General features: G+C 42.9%; 1 protein-coding gene across 2 annotated transcripts in view; it reads right to left on the bottom strand.

Moving 5' to 3' along the window:
- HTT (huntingtin) overlaps positions 1-18061 on the bottom strand; it is a 235476-nt gene that overhangs the window by 88317 nt on the left and 129098 nt on the right. For both annotated transcript variants that reach the window (XM_053251882.1, XM_053251883.1), the window contains exons 36-44: positions 16331-16467; positions 13627-13743; positions 12620-12742; positions 12105-12343; positions 11689-11831; positions 10499-10706; positions 9264-9405; positions 7783-7962; positions 6691-6867 (exon numbers count right to left, since the gene is read on the bottom strand). In XM_053251882.1, coding sequence (XP_053107857.1) covers positions 6691-6867; positions 7783-7962; positions 9264-9405; positions 10499-10706; positions 11689-11831; positions 12105-12343; positions 12620-12742; positions 13627-13743; positions 16331-16467 — 1466 coding nt within the window. The remainder of the gene's footprint in view (positions 1-6690; positions 6868-7782; positions 7963-9263; positions 9406-10498; positions 10707-11688; positions 11832-12104; positions 12344-12619; positions 12743-13626; positions 13744-16330; positions 16468-18061) is intronic.

The following is an 18061-nucleotide window of genomic DNA, read 5'->3' as shown; positions in this document are numbered from 1 at the left end:
CTTCTAATGTCAGAGTGAGATGCCAGCGATGACTTGGCAGACGGACAGAGAACTGATTATAGGGCCGAAGTGTGCCTCTGAAGGGTACAAGGTTTAAGCCCCCTGTCCAATCCAGATTGGAGAAGTGATAATACATGGGAAACTGAAGCCTTCAGAGGGATGACTTTTTCTCATTTTGACTACCAGAGAAACACTGCCTATATTATCTGGTATAATCTCACCATGGATTGGCTGTGTGAGGCTCGAATGGTGTCTTGGACGCTCTTTGAATAGCCCTTAGCAGCTAATAGCGTTCACTCAGTTTCCAGGCATGAAGTTGTAGCCAAGCTAGTTCTGGATGATGAAGAGGCCTTTGGCTGAGAAAGTCTGGATGCTGTGCAAGGGGCCACATCAGTGCTATGGAGAGAACCAGGGCCTCCTGGGCCAGAATGGAGGATGAGTTTGGTTTCCTGTTCCCGGAGGAGCCGTGGAATCAGAGCAAACAGGATAAATACTTATAGCTGACCCTGAGGCCAAAGAGACATTAGTGCATTAGTTCCTTCGGCTTGTGGACACTACTGTGTGAAACTGTGTGAAAAGGTGAATGGCACTCAGGTGGTCCCTTGCCATGATTCTGTCCAGATGAGGGAGAAGTAGCAACTGCAGGGGCCTGGAATGCCACCTGGCCCATGGAACTATGTCTAGAAACGAAATCATGCTCCCCAGGATGCAAGCCATAGTGAGGTCCACTACGGTTAGAGGCAAGAGTCTGAACATCTGGGACTGTAGTTTTGACACACGTTCTTGGGACTGGGTTACCATCACGGATGTGTTTTTACTGTTACCCCCAGATGATCGATTTGTTGAGAGGTGTAAAGCAAACTCTTAGAATTGTTCACCAGAAATTTGTGTTGGGCCAGGATCCTGATGGTATGACTGATGTTGGGCTCTGCTTTCTGGCGAGATGCTGACCTGACCAACAAATCTTCTAGCTATGGGAAAACGTGAAGTCCCTGGATCCTTGTGTGAGCCACAAGAGGAAACCATCACCTCCATGAACACACCGGGGGCCGAATAGAGGCCGAAGGGAAGGGTTTTGTATTGAAAATGCTGAGTCACATAGGCAAAGTGGAGGAAACAACAGTGTGCTGGAAGGATCAGGATGTGTAGGTAAGCCTCCTATAGGTCAACTGACTGAGGAAGAAGTTTGTCTGAATGGCCCAGACTATGGTATGCAGCATCTCCATCCTGGATTTCCGCTTCCTGGTGAACTTGTTGAGATGTTTCAGGTTGAGTACCGCTTTCCAGATGTCGTCTCTTTTGGGTGCCAAGCATAAAATAGAACAGATGCTCCAGCATCTGTTGGTTGATGATACTGGTTCTACTGCTTTAATTTGGAGCAGGTGATAAACAGCCTGATTCATGAGGCCATGTTTCTTGGGTTTCCAGGAGAGTAGCAGCATTGTGAAGTGATCTGGAGGCACAGTTTGGAAATCTAGAGAATAGCAATCTTTGATGGTAGAAAGGACCCTCTGGTACTGAGTGGAGTGTTGCCAGGTCTGCAGGAAATTGGTTAATCTTCCTCCCACAGGAGGAAGTAAGTAGTCATTGTTGAGGTTGCTTTCTGTTGAAGTTCCTGGGGAACTGGGCAGTGCCATACGCACGGCTGTACTGTGGCTGTCTGAAGGGTTGTCTGGGCCTAGAATTCCAATGTGTGCCAAGCTGGTCTTATGGATCTGGAGTTTCTGGTGCAGGTCCAGAAGCTCCTGTTATGAAAATTAGATTGGTTAGGTCTAAATCGTCTTTTGGTATGGTTTTCTTTTTGTCCCTGGGTTTCCACCAGGACTGGGTCTAAGGAGTCAACAAAGAGTTTGGAACCTTTAAATGCAGAGGAGGCCAAGTTGATTTTGGATCTGGAATCAACATTCCATGATTTTAACCAGAGGCTTCTACGTACTGCCACATCAGAGGCCATGGCTCTGGCTGAGAATTCGAGGCTATCTAGGCTAGCATCAGCCATAAAGGTGGTTGCCTTGGTTAATTTATTAAGATCCTGCTTTAGTCTGGTGTGTCCCTGAGAAGTGTCCTTTAGCGATTCCTGGCCCACAGAATGAAGGTTCTGGCAAAAATGGAGGGCAGAAGCTTCGTGATATTTGTGTAACAAATTACCACTCTTTCTGTCCTCAGGAAATCTAAGACACTCTTCCCCTTGCTTAGCTGGAACAGTGCCCGAGATGAGCGAGGCCATAGGAGCATCTACCAGAGGGACTGAAAGTCCAGTCTGTACATCTAAGGGAAGGTTAGAGGATCACTTAGGGAGAGTTCCAAGGCCCTTAGCCAAAGCTGGAGAACTCAATTCCTCCTGTAATACTTCCCTGAAGAGGGGTGGAAATGGCACAACACATATAAACTTTGTAGAAGAGGGGAAAACCTCTCAGGCCACAGATTCAGAGGTAGTGGCAGATGAATCAGGGTTAGTGTGAAGAATTTTTAAATCCTTGTGCTTGAAGAGTTTGGGAACAGACACTGCATGTGTGGCACTTTCATCAGTGGACCATTCTCCTCTTTTATTTGACTAAATCTCATGAGATTCTACTTCTGAGGGAACCATGTGAGGAGAATGATGTGCCTCAGAATCAGACTGGCCTGTGGCCTGGTAAGTACCTGGGTGAGGAGGGGCAGGCCAGAACCTGTCTGGATGGACCAGTCAGGGAAAACCCTCTTGGCTGCACTACCCATAGAGTGAGAACCATGTCTGCTGCCCATGGAGAAATCAGAAGGAGTGTAGATGGAGGTAGGCCTGCCAGGCAAAGTCTGCCTTGGAACAGGAGGATTGGGTGAGTGTTAAGAGTCCTGCCTGATAGGAATGACATGAACGGACAAGGCCTGGTTGGGCAGTGAGAGGTTGGTGACCATTCTCTTCTAAGAGTTCTTCTGGGAGATCTGCTTCCATCTTGGCTTCCAATGCCCTTAGTGTGTTACTCTGGGGCAAGAGAATGACTGCAATCACTGTTAGAGGACCTGCCCCAGTGCCGGGGCTGAAACCTAGCCCTTTTGCATTCAGGGATAGGTAGCCTGGCTGGGCTAGAAAAAAATGATGTGATTGAGCTCTCTCTCCTATAGCCAGGTCGCTCTCTAAGCATGATAGGCTGAATAATAAGTGGGTTTCTGTGGATGGCCAGTGGGCAGTGGAGGAGCTGGCAACTGGGGAATGGGCTGCACAGGGGGTGCGGGTTGTGCAACAGGTGGAGTTTCCTGCATTCTCAGCTCAGCTGCTACCAAGTCCTTTATCCACTGGGACAAATGTGGGGGCAGACTTTCCCCATGTAGGGATGGGGAGAGAAGGAGAAAGTTCAACAGGTAGAGAAAGTCTCTGCAGAGCGGGAAGTTGAGGAGGTGATGTGGTGGGTGGGTTATCAGAGCATCCACATTATGATTACATTCAATGCTGGCAGAGCCAAAATTAGAGCAAGAATAGTTAGCGTATAAGGGTAGTTTGACTCTTCTGCTTCAGAGGACAATGAGTGCTGCAAGCAGGTCCGATCCCTGGCTTCGTCTAGTGGCTTGTTAAGGAGTGCTTAGGATGGCAGGATCTCCTTCTAGAAGTGCAGCATTTTGAGGCCCCGAACTGAGCACAGCAGTGGTAGTGATACTGAGGATGGGTCACTAGATGAAGCTGATCCCCAGCTTCATCTAGCAGCTCGTTAAAGAGTGCCTGGGATGGCTGGATCTCCTTCTCGAAGTGCGGCATTTTGAGGCCGCGAACTGAGCACAGTGGTGGTAGTGATAGACAGGATGGGCCCAGATGGGTCAGGAGCGCTTCTTCCCTGGCAGCTCAGTAGCTATCACGTTGATCATTGGTGGCTGGTCAGCTAGGGTGTGGCGTGGTTGAGGGGCCTGTAGTTGGGCCTGAACACACTTCCCACAGCCAGTGGGATCCTTTGAAGGCGGGCTGTGTGGTCTTTTTTCAGTTCATATGGTTGTAGTTACACTTTCTTGTTTGCTCTCTGGCTTGTGTGAGGCTTGCTGCCAGGTCTTGCTCAGGGTCCTCAGAGAGCAAGGCATAGCACAAAAGGCAGAAAGATAGAGAGAACAGGGTGGGGTAGGGGGATTTTTAAAAATCTCTTTAAGAGAGGAAAGCAGGAGAGGCAGCGAGCAAGGAAAACCAAGAGAAAAACACACAGTGAAGGAGCAATGAGAAAGCTGAAGCTTCTCAAAGGTCCTGCACACAGGAGCAAGACAGGACCAGAACTAGGAGGAGTCTCCAGAAGGGAATCATGGGACTATTCAGAATTAGCATAATTCATCCTGCCCTCTGGGAGCAAGTGGGCATGACAACCCATTTGAAAGGATAGCTTCCTACACTGGAGAAGAAGTATTAATTGCCCTCCCCACTCATCTGGCCAGTTCCCCTTTGGAAGCTTTTATCAGCCAAGAAGGGCAAGAGTGGAGATGGATGAACTTAAGAATCCTGTCCCCAGCATCAGGTCAAACAACCTGGACAGAATTCAAAACAATTGGGAAAGCAGAAGCCAATATAATCTTCTTTGCCACTATTAAGTCCAAGTCACGCTGGCTGCAAGCAATTTTATATGCAGAAAACTTCACACACTGTCAAACATTCCATGAGGCAAGATGCAATAAGCCTCAAACTACCCAAAGCCACTCTGCTGACCAACTTCCCACTAGGGATGTGCACGGTCTGGTCCGGAGCCCATTCTAAAGGCCTCCGGACCGGTCCAGACATGGGGCCGGTTTGGTGGTGGGGAAGGGGGAATAGACCTTTAAGGGCTGTGTACCTCCCTGCCGCCCCTTCCCCCGTTCCTTGGCAAAAGGCTTCATAAAGCCTGACTGCGTGTGTGCATGTCATGCGCACACACGTCTGACGTATGGGCGCACGCAACGTGCAGATGTGACACGCACATGAAGTTAGGCTTTATTAAGCCTTTTGCTGAGGAATGGGGGAGGGGTGGCAGGAAGGTACCCTGCCGCCCCAAATGCTTTAAAAAACAGGCACGCCGGCAGGGAGAAAGTGGTGGGAGGGGCAAGTACACCCTCCCCCACCCTTAAAGAGCCCCCCCTACCCAGTGCCAGACCGCGGAGGTGCAGTTCCGTGCACACCTCTACTTCCCACAGATGCAAGAGTGGCAGAAACATAAGTCTGCTTTGCTGCAAACATCACCACAAAGTAGGCCTGGCACTTAACTCTAGGTTGTGTTTGGTCGGTGAGGATTTTCCTCTATCAGAGCTCCAGTTGTCCTTGGTGGCTTTAAGAGGGGTTTAGATAAATTCATGGAGGTCAGGTCTCTCAATGGCTACTAGTCTGAGGGCTATAGACCACCTCCAGCCTCAGAGACAAGATGCCTCTAAATACCAGTTGCAGAGGAGTAACACTAGGAGAGAGGACATGTCCTTAGCTCTTGTCTGTGGGCTTCCCAGAGGCATCAGCTGGGCCACTGTGTGAAACAGGATGCTGGACTAGACAGGCCTTGGGCCTAATGCAGCAAGACTTTTCTTATGTTCTTATCACTGTTTCACTGTCTATAGCTCCTTGATAAACCAGTGAGCAACTTGGCTCTATGGCTGGCAAGATAATGCACAGGATCAATTGGGACATTTCTTCATTTCAGAAGTTAACCAAGGCCTCCATAGAACCACCAACCACATTGACAGGAAAATCTTCTATGAGGAATCCCTCTGGATCCATAATTCTCCAGGTGTGAACCTTCCTAATTGGTTCCCCAGCCCTGCAGGTTAGGAGTTCCAATAAGTCTAAACCTTATCAGGAAGTGATCTAACCACAATTGAATGATATTAATATCTTCCATTACCAGATAGACATATCCCTGCCCAGTTGCACAATCCAGATCCAGAGTGTACTCTGCAACATGATATGAGAGAGGACCATGGTTGTCATGGCCATCATGAAATCCTGGGCTGCCCCAGATGTACATCTGGGCAGCCCAGGATTTCATGGTGGTCATGACTTCATGCACTTCAGCACAGACATTCAAATCCTCTAGCACTAAAAGCCACATCCAACACTAACATTTATATACCGCTTTTCAACAAAAGTTTTCAAAGTGGCGGGGAGAGATAGAGATAGAGATCCCTATCCCCAAAGGGCTCACAAAACTAAAAAGAAACATAAGATAGATACAAGCAACAGTCACTGGAGGGGTACTGTGCTGGGGGTGGATAGGGCCAGTTTCTCTCCCCCTGCTAAATACAGTACTGTAATCATCACATTAAAACGGTGCCTCTTTGCCCAGTTAGCAGGGGTAAAGCATTGATCCAGCCCATCAATGACCACAGATACTGGTTCCAAGCCTCAATGAGCTTCTACATCCCCACAAAGTTGCAGCAGAAATGACAGAGTTAGGTATCATCAGCACCCCTCAGCTCCAAAGAGGCAAGTGCTGTAGAGAGGGTGAACCACACACCATATAAGTTACTGTTGCAGTGCAATAACCTTACTGACTAGTCATATGCATTTTTAGTTGGAACTGGTCACATGTGAACATGGACAGGATTGCAGCATTAACTTACACAACCATAACATAAAGTTAAAAATGGATAACAGTTTTGTTCCCAGAAATGACTTAACACAATGAGTGATCTTTAATTTATTTAGTTATACAGAATTACTAAACTGAACTGGAAACATGAGCAACTGAAAATACACTTATATATTACTACACGTTTCTGTACCTGCAATGTTGCAGCTAAAAGCATTTCTACTCGACGGCAAGCAAGAGTGTCAACCATGCGAGCCAGCACACGGAATGGAGTACATAAAAGTTTGTCCACATACAACATTAACACAGCACCCGACTGGCTGAGATGAATCCCCTCTAAGCATTGTAGTGTCTTCTTTACCGTGGTTGGCTAAACAGAGGAAAAACAATTAGAGTCTTTTAAAGTACCAAGAAGCAGAGCTATTTATTTCATTTATATACCACCCATATAAAATGGCTCAGGGTGGCTCACAATCAAAGCTTCACATAAAGGGTTGCAGTGGTAGTATAGGAAAACCATGCATTCCTGAATGGTTTTGGATCACTTAGAGAGCACAATCCAGAGGCATCAACACAAAAACCATGGCAATTATATACTTTTTCTATGCGTTTTCATTTTAAAACCTTCTGCTTAAATTGCTAAGACACAAAAATTCACAGGCAAAGAAAATTAGTGTGTACATACATCAGAGGCAGCTTTCCTTTCATGAACTCTTAGGTCCACCCCCACTCCCACTGCTACTTTCTTCCCTTATGCCATTTACCATGCTCTCTCACACAGACTACTTTAGAATTTAACAATTTCAGCACTATAATTGTTGAAAACAAGATTCTCATTTACACTTCAAGGATTATACTGCCATAAATATTCTACTCCTTCCTCACGTGCAAAACTACTTAATCCCATGTACTACTCACAAATATACACAACAATGTCTGTTAAAGCACGTGAGACAGACTTCATTATACTGTACCATTGGGTTGGGGTGGGGGCATTGGAATATGATCAACGCTTTTCGTTTGTTTAAGACAGTGCGCTCGCTGTCTCTCCCCACCCTATGAATCTGTAGGACAGACTTGCCTGAAACCAATACTTTGCATAAAAGGGCCCTTACATATTTAGACTGAGTGATTTCAATTGAATTACAAACATACTTAATTATCCTCAATGTCTCAATTCTGTTGCACTTCAGCATCTTACATTTTACTACAAACCAGAACTCTATTAAGTTAGGGTTAGTCACAGAAAAGCTGATGGAGAACTTTATAACACCAAACTACTTACAGCTGCAAAGTTTTCGCATCGTGACTGAATTGCTTGGATGAAAAGACCGCTGGCTGCTGAATTTCTGTGAACTGCACTAATGAAGTCTTGCACGGGAGGTTCATGAGAGAGGTCAATAAGATCCTGAACATGATTCACTATCAGCCAAGTTAAGTGTTCTGAATCATGCAGGTTTTGGCACTATAGAAGGAAAAGAAATTGATCTATCAACTCTAAACTGTGGTTCCACATGTGTAACGATCAAAGTGGAGGAAGAGATACAAAATCCCTCCTCTAGTTGTGAGGAGTCCCTGGTAGGCTGCCATTATCCACTTTTTATATGAGCAGATTTACCCTTCCATATTCTGAGAGAGTAAAGTAGAAAACCCCTCCCTACAAGAAAGGCTTGAGCAGTCTTAGGCCTTCACTAGTGCCATGTGATTAGGACAGGACCCAATATAGAATGACACTCGATAACAACAAGGATTCATTAATAAATGGATAAGGAAAAATCTAGAGGCATCAACAAATGCTTCTTCCATTCAAGTAAAACCCTTCCCCAGGAACTACAAGAACCATGCAGTCATCCAACTACTTAAACAAAAATAAATTCCCTGATGTGTCTAGCTAAACTGGGCTCTTCCTTCCTACTTCCAGCGGAGGAACTTCCGGTTGATTCCCAGTGCAAGGCTGTCTCCCCTTTTCCTACAGTAGTTACAAATCAGACCTCACAGAAAAACTGATCTCAAACACACCCCTCCCCTACTTCCCTATTGGGTGTTGTCCAATAAACCTTGTCCCTCATTCTGGTTTGGGCCACAGGGATTTGATACTCCCTGGCTTTCTTCCTTATTTGAAGAGGACCGTCTTCCAAGCAGTTACTCTAATCAAGGCCTAGTCCTCCCTAAAGCCTGACTATACAACATGGATCACTACAAAACCATAAAAGTGATGGCCATGGATGTTGTCACCTGACAGCAAATTTCTCTACCAATACCCACCACTGGATAGCTATGGGGAAAGAATCCACATTCTGTTTACTGAAGACAGCAACACTGCAGTGAAGATCAAGCAGAAGAGGCTGAGAATTACCTTTTGGCCTAGAATTCTATTAGGAAAGTACTGAAAAGGACTACTTTCCCCAGCATTGCTCACATGCCTCCCTGTATGGTTTCCAGCAGCTTCAGTTCCCTTAAATCCACCCCCACCCCTGCAAGTGCTGTGCATGGACCACTCAGTGATGAGGGGGGAGCAACCACCTCTGGGCAGGTGAAAATGATTTGGCTTCAATGCTTCAAAGCAGAATCTCTGTATAGCCCTAGTACGTAGTCTGTTATAGCATAGGATAACAGGTCCCTGCGCCAAAGAGATGACAATACTACATCTGATAGTTGTATCTACTAACTACAATAAGCAAAGGCTAAAATAATACACAGATTTAAAGGATGTCAAAGGCAAATGGGAAAAGAATCTACTTGGAATGAAATTAATTCAGAATTTACCACATAATCACAAAAAAGGATAAGTGCCCCTCTTCGGACAATCTCTCGATTACACATGCCAAGTTTGCATTCAGAATTTGTCTCATCACTGTCTCCAGATATCTGAGGGCTAAGCAATTTAGTAGCAGAAAGACTGTGCCTCCTGAAAAATAAAATTTGTTTTACTGCTAAACACAGACATTTTATAGAAATGCTTTCTGAAAATTCTTGCATTTGGGGCCATTTGCATTTTGCTGTTAATTTTTCTATTATTCATCAAGTAACACACAAGCACATGACAGTGGTCTTAATGAAAGCAAATCCAAACCCAAACCATATATTTTTGCCCTCTCATCAGTAAAAGCTAAAGCAGGGGATGGGGCACAACCTTTTATATTGAAAAAAAAGTTGAGATTAATATGGCACTCTGCCTCCAAGCCAGTCAAGAGTCATGCAAGCCCACAAGTCAATCAAGGCACATAAGTGAATAAGATCAAGGGAACATTAGAATCTTGCTTTAAAGAAAAATCCCTCAGCATTCTGTACTAAATGTATACATATCATGAACTATCAGCCACGGGTAATATTCTAATGCAGTATTTTTCAAGCTTTCCATCTCCAGGGAACCCTGCCCACATTAATTTGTCTGTTGAGGAACTCTGTACATCGGACACAGAACCCTCACACACTGCAGAGGATTCTGATTCATATTATAGGGTGCACACTGTTGAGCCTCACTGTTTCCCTGTGTGAACTGCGTCATGCAACTTAACAGACGCCTAATATCTTCCTGCAGCTGCACACTGCAAGGGAAAGATATGCAAATTGTCTTTCAGGGAAGCCTTATGCTACTACCAATCTATTCATTGAGGAACCCCTTATAAGATTCCAAGGAACCTCAGGGTTCCAACCAACACAGCACAAAATCACCGATTTAAAGTGTTAACGAAGCAGTTTTTGAAAGGATAAACTTGTGGGGAGAATCTGACCATTCTTGCAAGAAAATATTTTGTTTCAACATGCAATGGAAGACAATCAAGATAAAGTGTATATTAGATGCAAAAAGATAAAAGATACACTGCTCAAACGACGACCAAAGTAAGATTTAATTACTCAGTGGCTATCCTAGCTTTGAAAGGCTAGGATATAATGAGCTGTGATGTCCTTCAAATAATTCTGTATCTCACAAAAAGAGTAGTACATGAGGACAAGGCCTAAATTAACTATACTCCTATCACAATGAAAGACATCCTTACTTTGGAGTTCGATGTACCTCTGACCACCAGCTACTGTTGGTATAATTGACAAGCAGTAAGATTTGACACCAGAGGAGTACTAAAGAAGGATGTGTGGGTATCATGGACTGAACAAGATCATTTAAGCTTTCAAGGGTATAGAAACCACCACCAGATCCATCTCCTGTGAAGAGCCTAGTGGCTGCAGCTGTGATTCTTCTGAACATACCTAAAAAAGTTATTTAAAAACAAAACAAAACACAATTAGACATAAAACACAGAGATCCAACTAACAGCATAGTTTAGGCCACCAAAGGATTACAATACTGAGTTTTAAATATTCATGCATTTCTGTTTAGCTATTATACATCTAGAGAGTCTTAAACATGCCAGTATTTTCTCTTGTCTGACTTTTGGTGCGGAGTTTTCACTGAAATTAAATTGTTTCCCCCATATTTTGGATAAATGCAATCATCTCCAAATATCAAGCCTATTCCCTTCAGTAAATTAATGAATGAGATCTTCAGACTTGTAAAAGAATATTCTTCTGCATTATTTAGCATAGGGGAGAACATTTCAGAGAATTATTCTAGACATTCTATTAAATGTATCAGAAAATATTATTTTACAAGTCTAATCTACAGGCATACAAATAAAGCGTTGTACATACATGCACAAAACCTGAATTACAGTGCAGATGCAGCTCTAATGGAAGTTAAAGGACAGAATTACACATTCATGTGTAGTTTCTTCATGCAGAATCCCCTTGCATCCTCATTTTTGCATGAATTTTTTCAACTGTCTACATGATGGTTTTATTGCTATATCTGACCATTATTAACCTGTATTAACATGAACTTGGAGACGGTGCTAACCTCCGTTAGAGACACCTGATAAAATCTGGGTTCTGAAACACAGTTTAGGATGAATCCTCTGGTTCATCTGAACCAGGGTCAAAAATAATCCGACATAATGATATAATACTCAAAAAAAGGTGGAAGGAACCTGCAACCCCCTGGTCCAAACACTTTTCCTTGTTATTACACATGCATGAAGCTTGAGAAAGGAAGAAAGAATTTGGGCTCCAATTTCGTGGGGGGAAATAGCTTACTCAAACAGCACATTTATATCTCAGTAAAATTGACATAGAGCTGAAAAATCAATATTTTACTGGCTGAAATGATAGAGACAATTATCTCAAAAGCAGTTACCAGATTTGAAGGTATGAATCAAGCACATAAGCAACGTGCCCAACTCTTGGCAATAGAAGGTGTGCTGTTGTTCATTCATATCTACATTCAAGTGTTTGGTAGTAATATCTTCCAACAGGATACCCACTAACTGCAACAAGAACCTAAACAAGAACACAGCAGAGTTTTACAGAGCATTAATGTCGCTCATCCAGCAAAGAACAAATACGCTTAACATTTATCTGTCAACACTGCCACAGAGGAAAAAAAACCCTACACAAAATGAATTCTACCTGCCTTGAACAAGATTTTGTTGAGCTACAATCCATTGGTTACCCAAAGTTCTAAGCCCACATTTACTATCTCAGACACCTATAGTTCATCCAAAAATATATGAGAATCTTTTAAAAACAGATTAAGAGAAAAAGAGTACATACCTGGAAAATGTCTCTTCAGGCAGATATTTACCTTCCTGTTCCACCATTTGTTCTTCAGTTGAGGCAACTACATTTTCACCATTTCGTAACCTGTTAATTGTTTGCCATGAGATTAAGTATGGTGAAAAGGAGAGTTCTTGAATACGAGAAAGAACAATGTCTTCTGTAGACTGTGAAATCAGAACCCGGAGGATAGCAAGAATGCCAGATATCCATAACTGAACGGTGCTCACTGAGGCCTATTGAAAGACAGATAAAAGGGAAATCACAGAACACAGCATATGAAGTAACAAGAACAGTGGCAGATTTTGTGCTCAGAAAAGGTGACTTATTTAACTATAGGCTCTACTCTTTTAAGTAACTCAAGGAGAAAAGGGAAAACAGTGTACAGGAAGAGGAAAAGAGGGTCTTTGGAGAATGGGGTAAGGGGTGGATGATTCTTACCTAACATTTTTCTAAAAGGCTATGATAGGCATTCTAATGGACAGATATCCAAGTAGGAATATTTTGCTTACCATTGTACTGGGGGTAACAAACATGCTCCTTAAAAGCATGTCCACGGGACGGAGGGCAGATGGTGCCAATATTTCAAATAGAGTGTTCAATACTCCCAGAGCTTCATGGGAATCTATATGCATCTGGATCAAAAATAAGCATAGCCCTTTTATAATCTTAACAGAGAGACAAAATTAACCTACTCAATCAGTTAAATGGTGGCAGCGAAAGAAAATAATAACTTATTGATATAAAAATCATATACAACAAATCAGTTCCCTGGACTTAGGAGGGGCATCAGGGTAGGTTCCTGACACTGCCCATCTAAGAACTTAAGAAATTGCTATCTTTCCATACCTGGACAATTGATAACCTCCACAGACAGAGTTATATTGTAATAACCTCCATAGTCAGAGTTATATTGTGTATCCAAATACAATATACCCTGACATTACTGCAAGATCTGGAGCTCCAGGTCAGCTGGAAAAAGTCAAACTTCCAACCACAGAAACGGATTCTCTACATAAGGGCTATATTGGACACACAAATGAAGAGCCTTTCTCCCAGAGAACAGAAGGTGAGCTCCCAAATCACCTCAAAGATCAAAAGTTATTTGAACACCCTTAAGGATGCTTAACATGAAACCACCAAGTTAACATTCTTCACTACAAATCATACAGGCAAGGTGGAAAAAGTCCCAGGTGCCTGGTTGCGCAGCTAGCCAAAATGTCTGATGTAGTGTCGTAATCAGAAATATGGCTCGAAAAAATTAGGCACTGTCTTATCACCATTTGAAATATTTTTCACACAATGCAAACAGAAGATGAAAATTATGTATTCTGGTGTGTGTGTGTGTGTGTGTGTGTACACATTTATATATGCATACGCATACAAACAGCTATTTTACCACCCACTGGGACACATATCATTCATACACACAGACACAGACACAGACACAGACACACTCATTTACACACAGTGAACAAATCAAAACATACACATTTTTATATTAAAAACTCAATTTAACCTGCTGTTTTGCTAACATTGGAAGAATTATGTCTGCTATCTGTCGAGACAATCTTTTCCACTTGTCCTCATTCTCCCTGTGACATTGTTGCAATACTAAGATGAACATTTCCAGCACCTGAAAATACACAAAAATGTCAGAATATATCACATTTCTTTAGTAAAGTCAGTTCCCTATTCTCTTGCTTGTCTTATCTTATGCACCAAATCTCATGCACTCCATTTACTAACACATAGTACAAATTGCCTTGCGTCATCATACTAAGTATTTTTTTCACCAGCAATAGCCAATTATGTAGATCAGGGAGAGGGGAATAGCGCAAACAATGAAATTCAGTAAGGATACAAGTAACTTTGTACTACATGTTACAACATGGGAAAGGAGGAACCCTTCACAGGGCTAATGTTTTTGGCAGCAGACCCATGTTCTTATAATGTGTACTTCTGTCCACATAATATGGATGAACAACTATATCAAAAAGGCAAAACTGACTTCTGTAGGACCCTATGGGTATCCCCCGATTTCTATAGGGGGCTGTGTTTCAATAATGCTCTCTCACTAGACCACATGTCTAGTGAGAAAGCAACATAACTGGGTCATCAAGGCTAGGGTAAGGACTGGCTAATATCTTACAGTCTGCTGCTACTGAGAGAATTAGTAGGTGGAGATGTGTGATATCAGCAACAGCAGCAGAGAAGATGCCCATTCCTTAGGAACAACTGATTTCTTGAAGATGCTATTTTCCACTGACCTTGATACAAGTGACATGATGCCACTTGAGGTATGACAACAAAGGGGGCTGTCCTTTTGTGGAACAGCAATGGCAACGTTTGTTTGGCTTTTGTCTCTCTACCTAAGCTGTTTAGACATCAGGTTAAGACGCTGTTTCCCTGACTCCTTCTCCCTGAGCCCCAGGTATTTAGTTAGATAGGATTCGTTAATTTTATACTTATACTAGTTTGTTGATTATGGAATCTTGTGGTATTTTATTAAACTATTATTTATAATGCTTTGATTTGTACATTAGTTGGAAGTCTGGATGAAAATATTTTCAAAAAAATCTCATAAATATAATTAAACATAGAGCATGTACTGGGAGACTACATTTGTGTTTTATAATGCAGAATTGATTGGAACAATGTGTATACACGTTGCACATTGCACTTATGTGAGGCATTTTTAAAAATTACTCCTAGTACTACACGGCCTGTTGAAGGTCCAGTTCCAGTTAGTTGTACCACAGTTAAGCTACAGGAACAACAACAACGAAGTGCACCTTTAAAAAATATAAACAACTTTTAATTAGATTTGCTGTAGCCTTCCTCAAGCTTATGAACAGGCAGAATTAAAATGCTTTGAATTCTAAAAAGCATTGAAATCAAGATCCTCAAACCAATTAATGGACAGATTCAGACATCACAGGGAATCATGGCTTATTTACTCTGATTAGTTTGTGTGTTCCCAACTCCACCATGATTTGGGGCAGTCAAACCATGATCTGAACCCAAGTTTTGTCTGTCCTAACCATGGTTTCATACTGAAACCATGGTTTCAATATGAAACCGTGGTGTAGTGGTTAGAGTGTTGGACTATGACCAGGAAGACCCGAATTCAAATCCCAATTCAGCCATGATACAAGCTGGGTGACTCTGGGCCAGTCACTTATCTCTCAGCCTAGCCTACTTAGGAACATAGGAAACTGCCATATACTGAGTCAGACCATTGGTCTATCTAGCTCAGTATTGTCTTCACAGACTGGCAGCGGCTTCTCCAAGGCTGCAGGCAGGAATCTCTCTCAGCCCTATCTTGGAGAAGCCAGGGAGGGAACTTGAAACCTTCTGCTCTTCCCAGGGCGGCTTCATCCCGAGGGGAATATCTTGTAGTGCTCACACATCAAGTCTCCTATTCCTATGCAACCAGGGCAGACCCTGCTTAGCTATGGGGACAAGTCATGCTTGCTACCACAAGACCAGCTCTCCTCTCCACAAACTTCACAGGGTTGTTGTGAAAGAGAAACTCATGTATGTAGTACACTGCTCTGGGCTCCTTGGAGGAAAAGCGGGATATAAATGTAATAAATGTAATAATAATAATAATAATAATAGGAAGAAGAAGAAGAAGGAGGAGGAGGAGGAGGAGGAGGAGGAGGAGGAGGAGGAGGAGGAGGAGGTCAGACAGGTGTTATTGACTGGTTTGTTTTATCCAAACATCGGTCCTTCCCAAGGACCTAGGGTGGCTGAATATTATCAATGTTGCTGCTGTTATTATAGATATCGTCACAGAATATAGGCTGTTTCCAGTAAAGCAGCCAATTACAAAAAGCAACTTTACTGAATAAAATTCAGCCACCCCAGGTCCTTGGGAAGGACTCGATGTCTGGATAAAACAAACCAGTCAATAACACCTGTCTGACTGTGTAAACAAGAAATAATAATCATGTCTGAACCTGCAATTTTACTTTAATTTTGTTTCAGTAGCTTCACCCTTGGCTCTTGGACAGAAAGAGGCAAGCCTAGATATGGGGAGGTAAGGATAAGCGGCAGGATCCAAACCAACTCATGATATGACAAAACAAGATTTGACTGGTTGTGATGCCAAACCCTGTTTGATAAATAAGTCTTAGTTAAAATATATCATGGTTCAACATGATATATGAACCCCCCCCCCAATCTAAATAAAAAGGAACACTTTCTATGCAGTTTACCTGATGGTACTGGATTAGCCTCAACAACATTGAGACCACCACTTCTTTTTGTGTTTCCAGTTCTTTACCAGCATCAGCTTTGTTTGCTCCTCTTAATATAAAAAGATCATGAACAATGGGTTGCAGAGCTGGTATTGCTGAAGGAAAAAATATTTTGCATTTCAAGATTCATTTTTCACACCATAAAAATAGCATGTACCCCCCTCTTTATTCAAAGATGTATAGCTGCCACAGCTTAGCACAATGCAGAATCTATACATATGCAACACTGCTCGCTATCTCATGCATTATAAAGAATCTAGATCACTACAGCAGATTAATGGCCATTTCCACTAAATAAGATTTATTTCTCTAAATTTCTATTCTCTTACGCTTGAAGTTCGTGACATATTCTTTGGGACAGCACCTCTCCTTTGATAAAGAGGCAGGGTCAAGCTTCTTCCAAAAGGACGGAGGAACTCCTGCCCTCCAAGACTGGAATGGAAGAGCAAAAGAAATCCCTCAACCCCTAACTATCTATAATTGTAGTAGCATAAAAGCAGCCAGCAGAAATTCTAATCAAAACATTACATACATTACATATAAAAAGTGTGTGGGGGGAGGGTTGTTGACAGAAGACAGAAAAAGGTGACTAGGTACAAAGCACTGTAGGGAGGCTCTGATGGAGGGAGTGGAGCGAGACAGGTAGAACAATGACGGCTAACTACAAGGATGAGCAGCAAGCTGGAAGGTTGCTCCAGTAATGAGCTGGAGTCAACTGAGGATTTAAATAACTGTGTGATCAGACTGATGTCTCCCGCTATGCACAAACTACTGCAGCTTAAAGGCACAACCATGCCTAAAAGTAAGCACTGGCTCTGGAATAGCTGGGGAGCTTTCTGCATTTCCAAGAGTTCTGAGAAGGAAACCTCAGAAGGAAGGTCAGAGGAAGGCAGGGCTGCCCTGGCCTGCACCCTGTCATTCCCATCCTCTTAAGTTCTCAGATCCTGCCTCCGATAGTAAGGGTTCCATCTCCTTGAACATGACATGAATTTCTCTTAATCATTTAGGACCTAGTAACTACTCTAAGGTGCACTGGAGAACAGAGAAAAAGAAAAAGCTTATAAGAAATTCTAGAAAAGAGACAAGCTCTACAGAAGTTACAAAAACTTCACTGTCACTAGTGGGTGTTGGTATCTAAGAAGAGTCACCCCTTTTCCTTGGAGAAGCTATTGTTACAAGTCTGACCCTGCCTCCTGGATCAAGTTAAGCTGCTATCCCAACTGATATGAAATGCTCTCCAGTAGTCAAGGGCAATCTATATAGTTTCTGAAGTGTCATTTTTACCAAATGATACTTAATAGTACTTGACTAGCTTCTAATTGTAGGAGCAGTATATTTCTTAACCGATGGAAAACTAATGTGTGCAGAAGCAGGAGGCACAATTTTCACTGAAATTAACTTGGCCAGCCATAGCAAACATTGTGCCTGTATGTTATAAGCCCTACATGGCTTGGGACCAGGATACCTACTGAACCACATTTGCCCATATGAACCTGCCAGGGCCCTTCATCCAGCATCTCAGGCCCTGCTCATGTCCACTAAACCGAAATCTGGGTGGCAGGAACCCGAAACAGGGCCTTTTGGGCTGTGGCTTCTTGACTTTGGAAAGCCTGCCCAAAAGTGCTTTGCCATGCTTCCTCCCTTATGTGTTAAGGAAAATCTGAAGATGCATATTTTTAGTCGGGCTTT

Source organism: Hemicordylus capensis, chromosome 5 (assembly GCF_027244095.1).
Source record: "Hemicordylus capensis ecotype Gifberg chromosome 5, rHemCap1.1.pri, whole genome shotgun sequence".
NCBI lineage: Eukaryota > Metazoa > Chordata > Lepidosauria > Squamata > Cordylidae > Hemicordylus > Hemicordylus capensis.
Note: the sequence above shows the minus strand (reverse complement) of the source record. Positions and strands in the feature narration are given on the sequence as shown.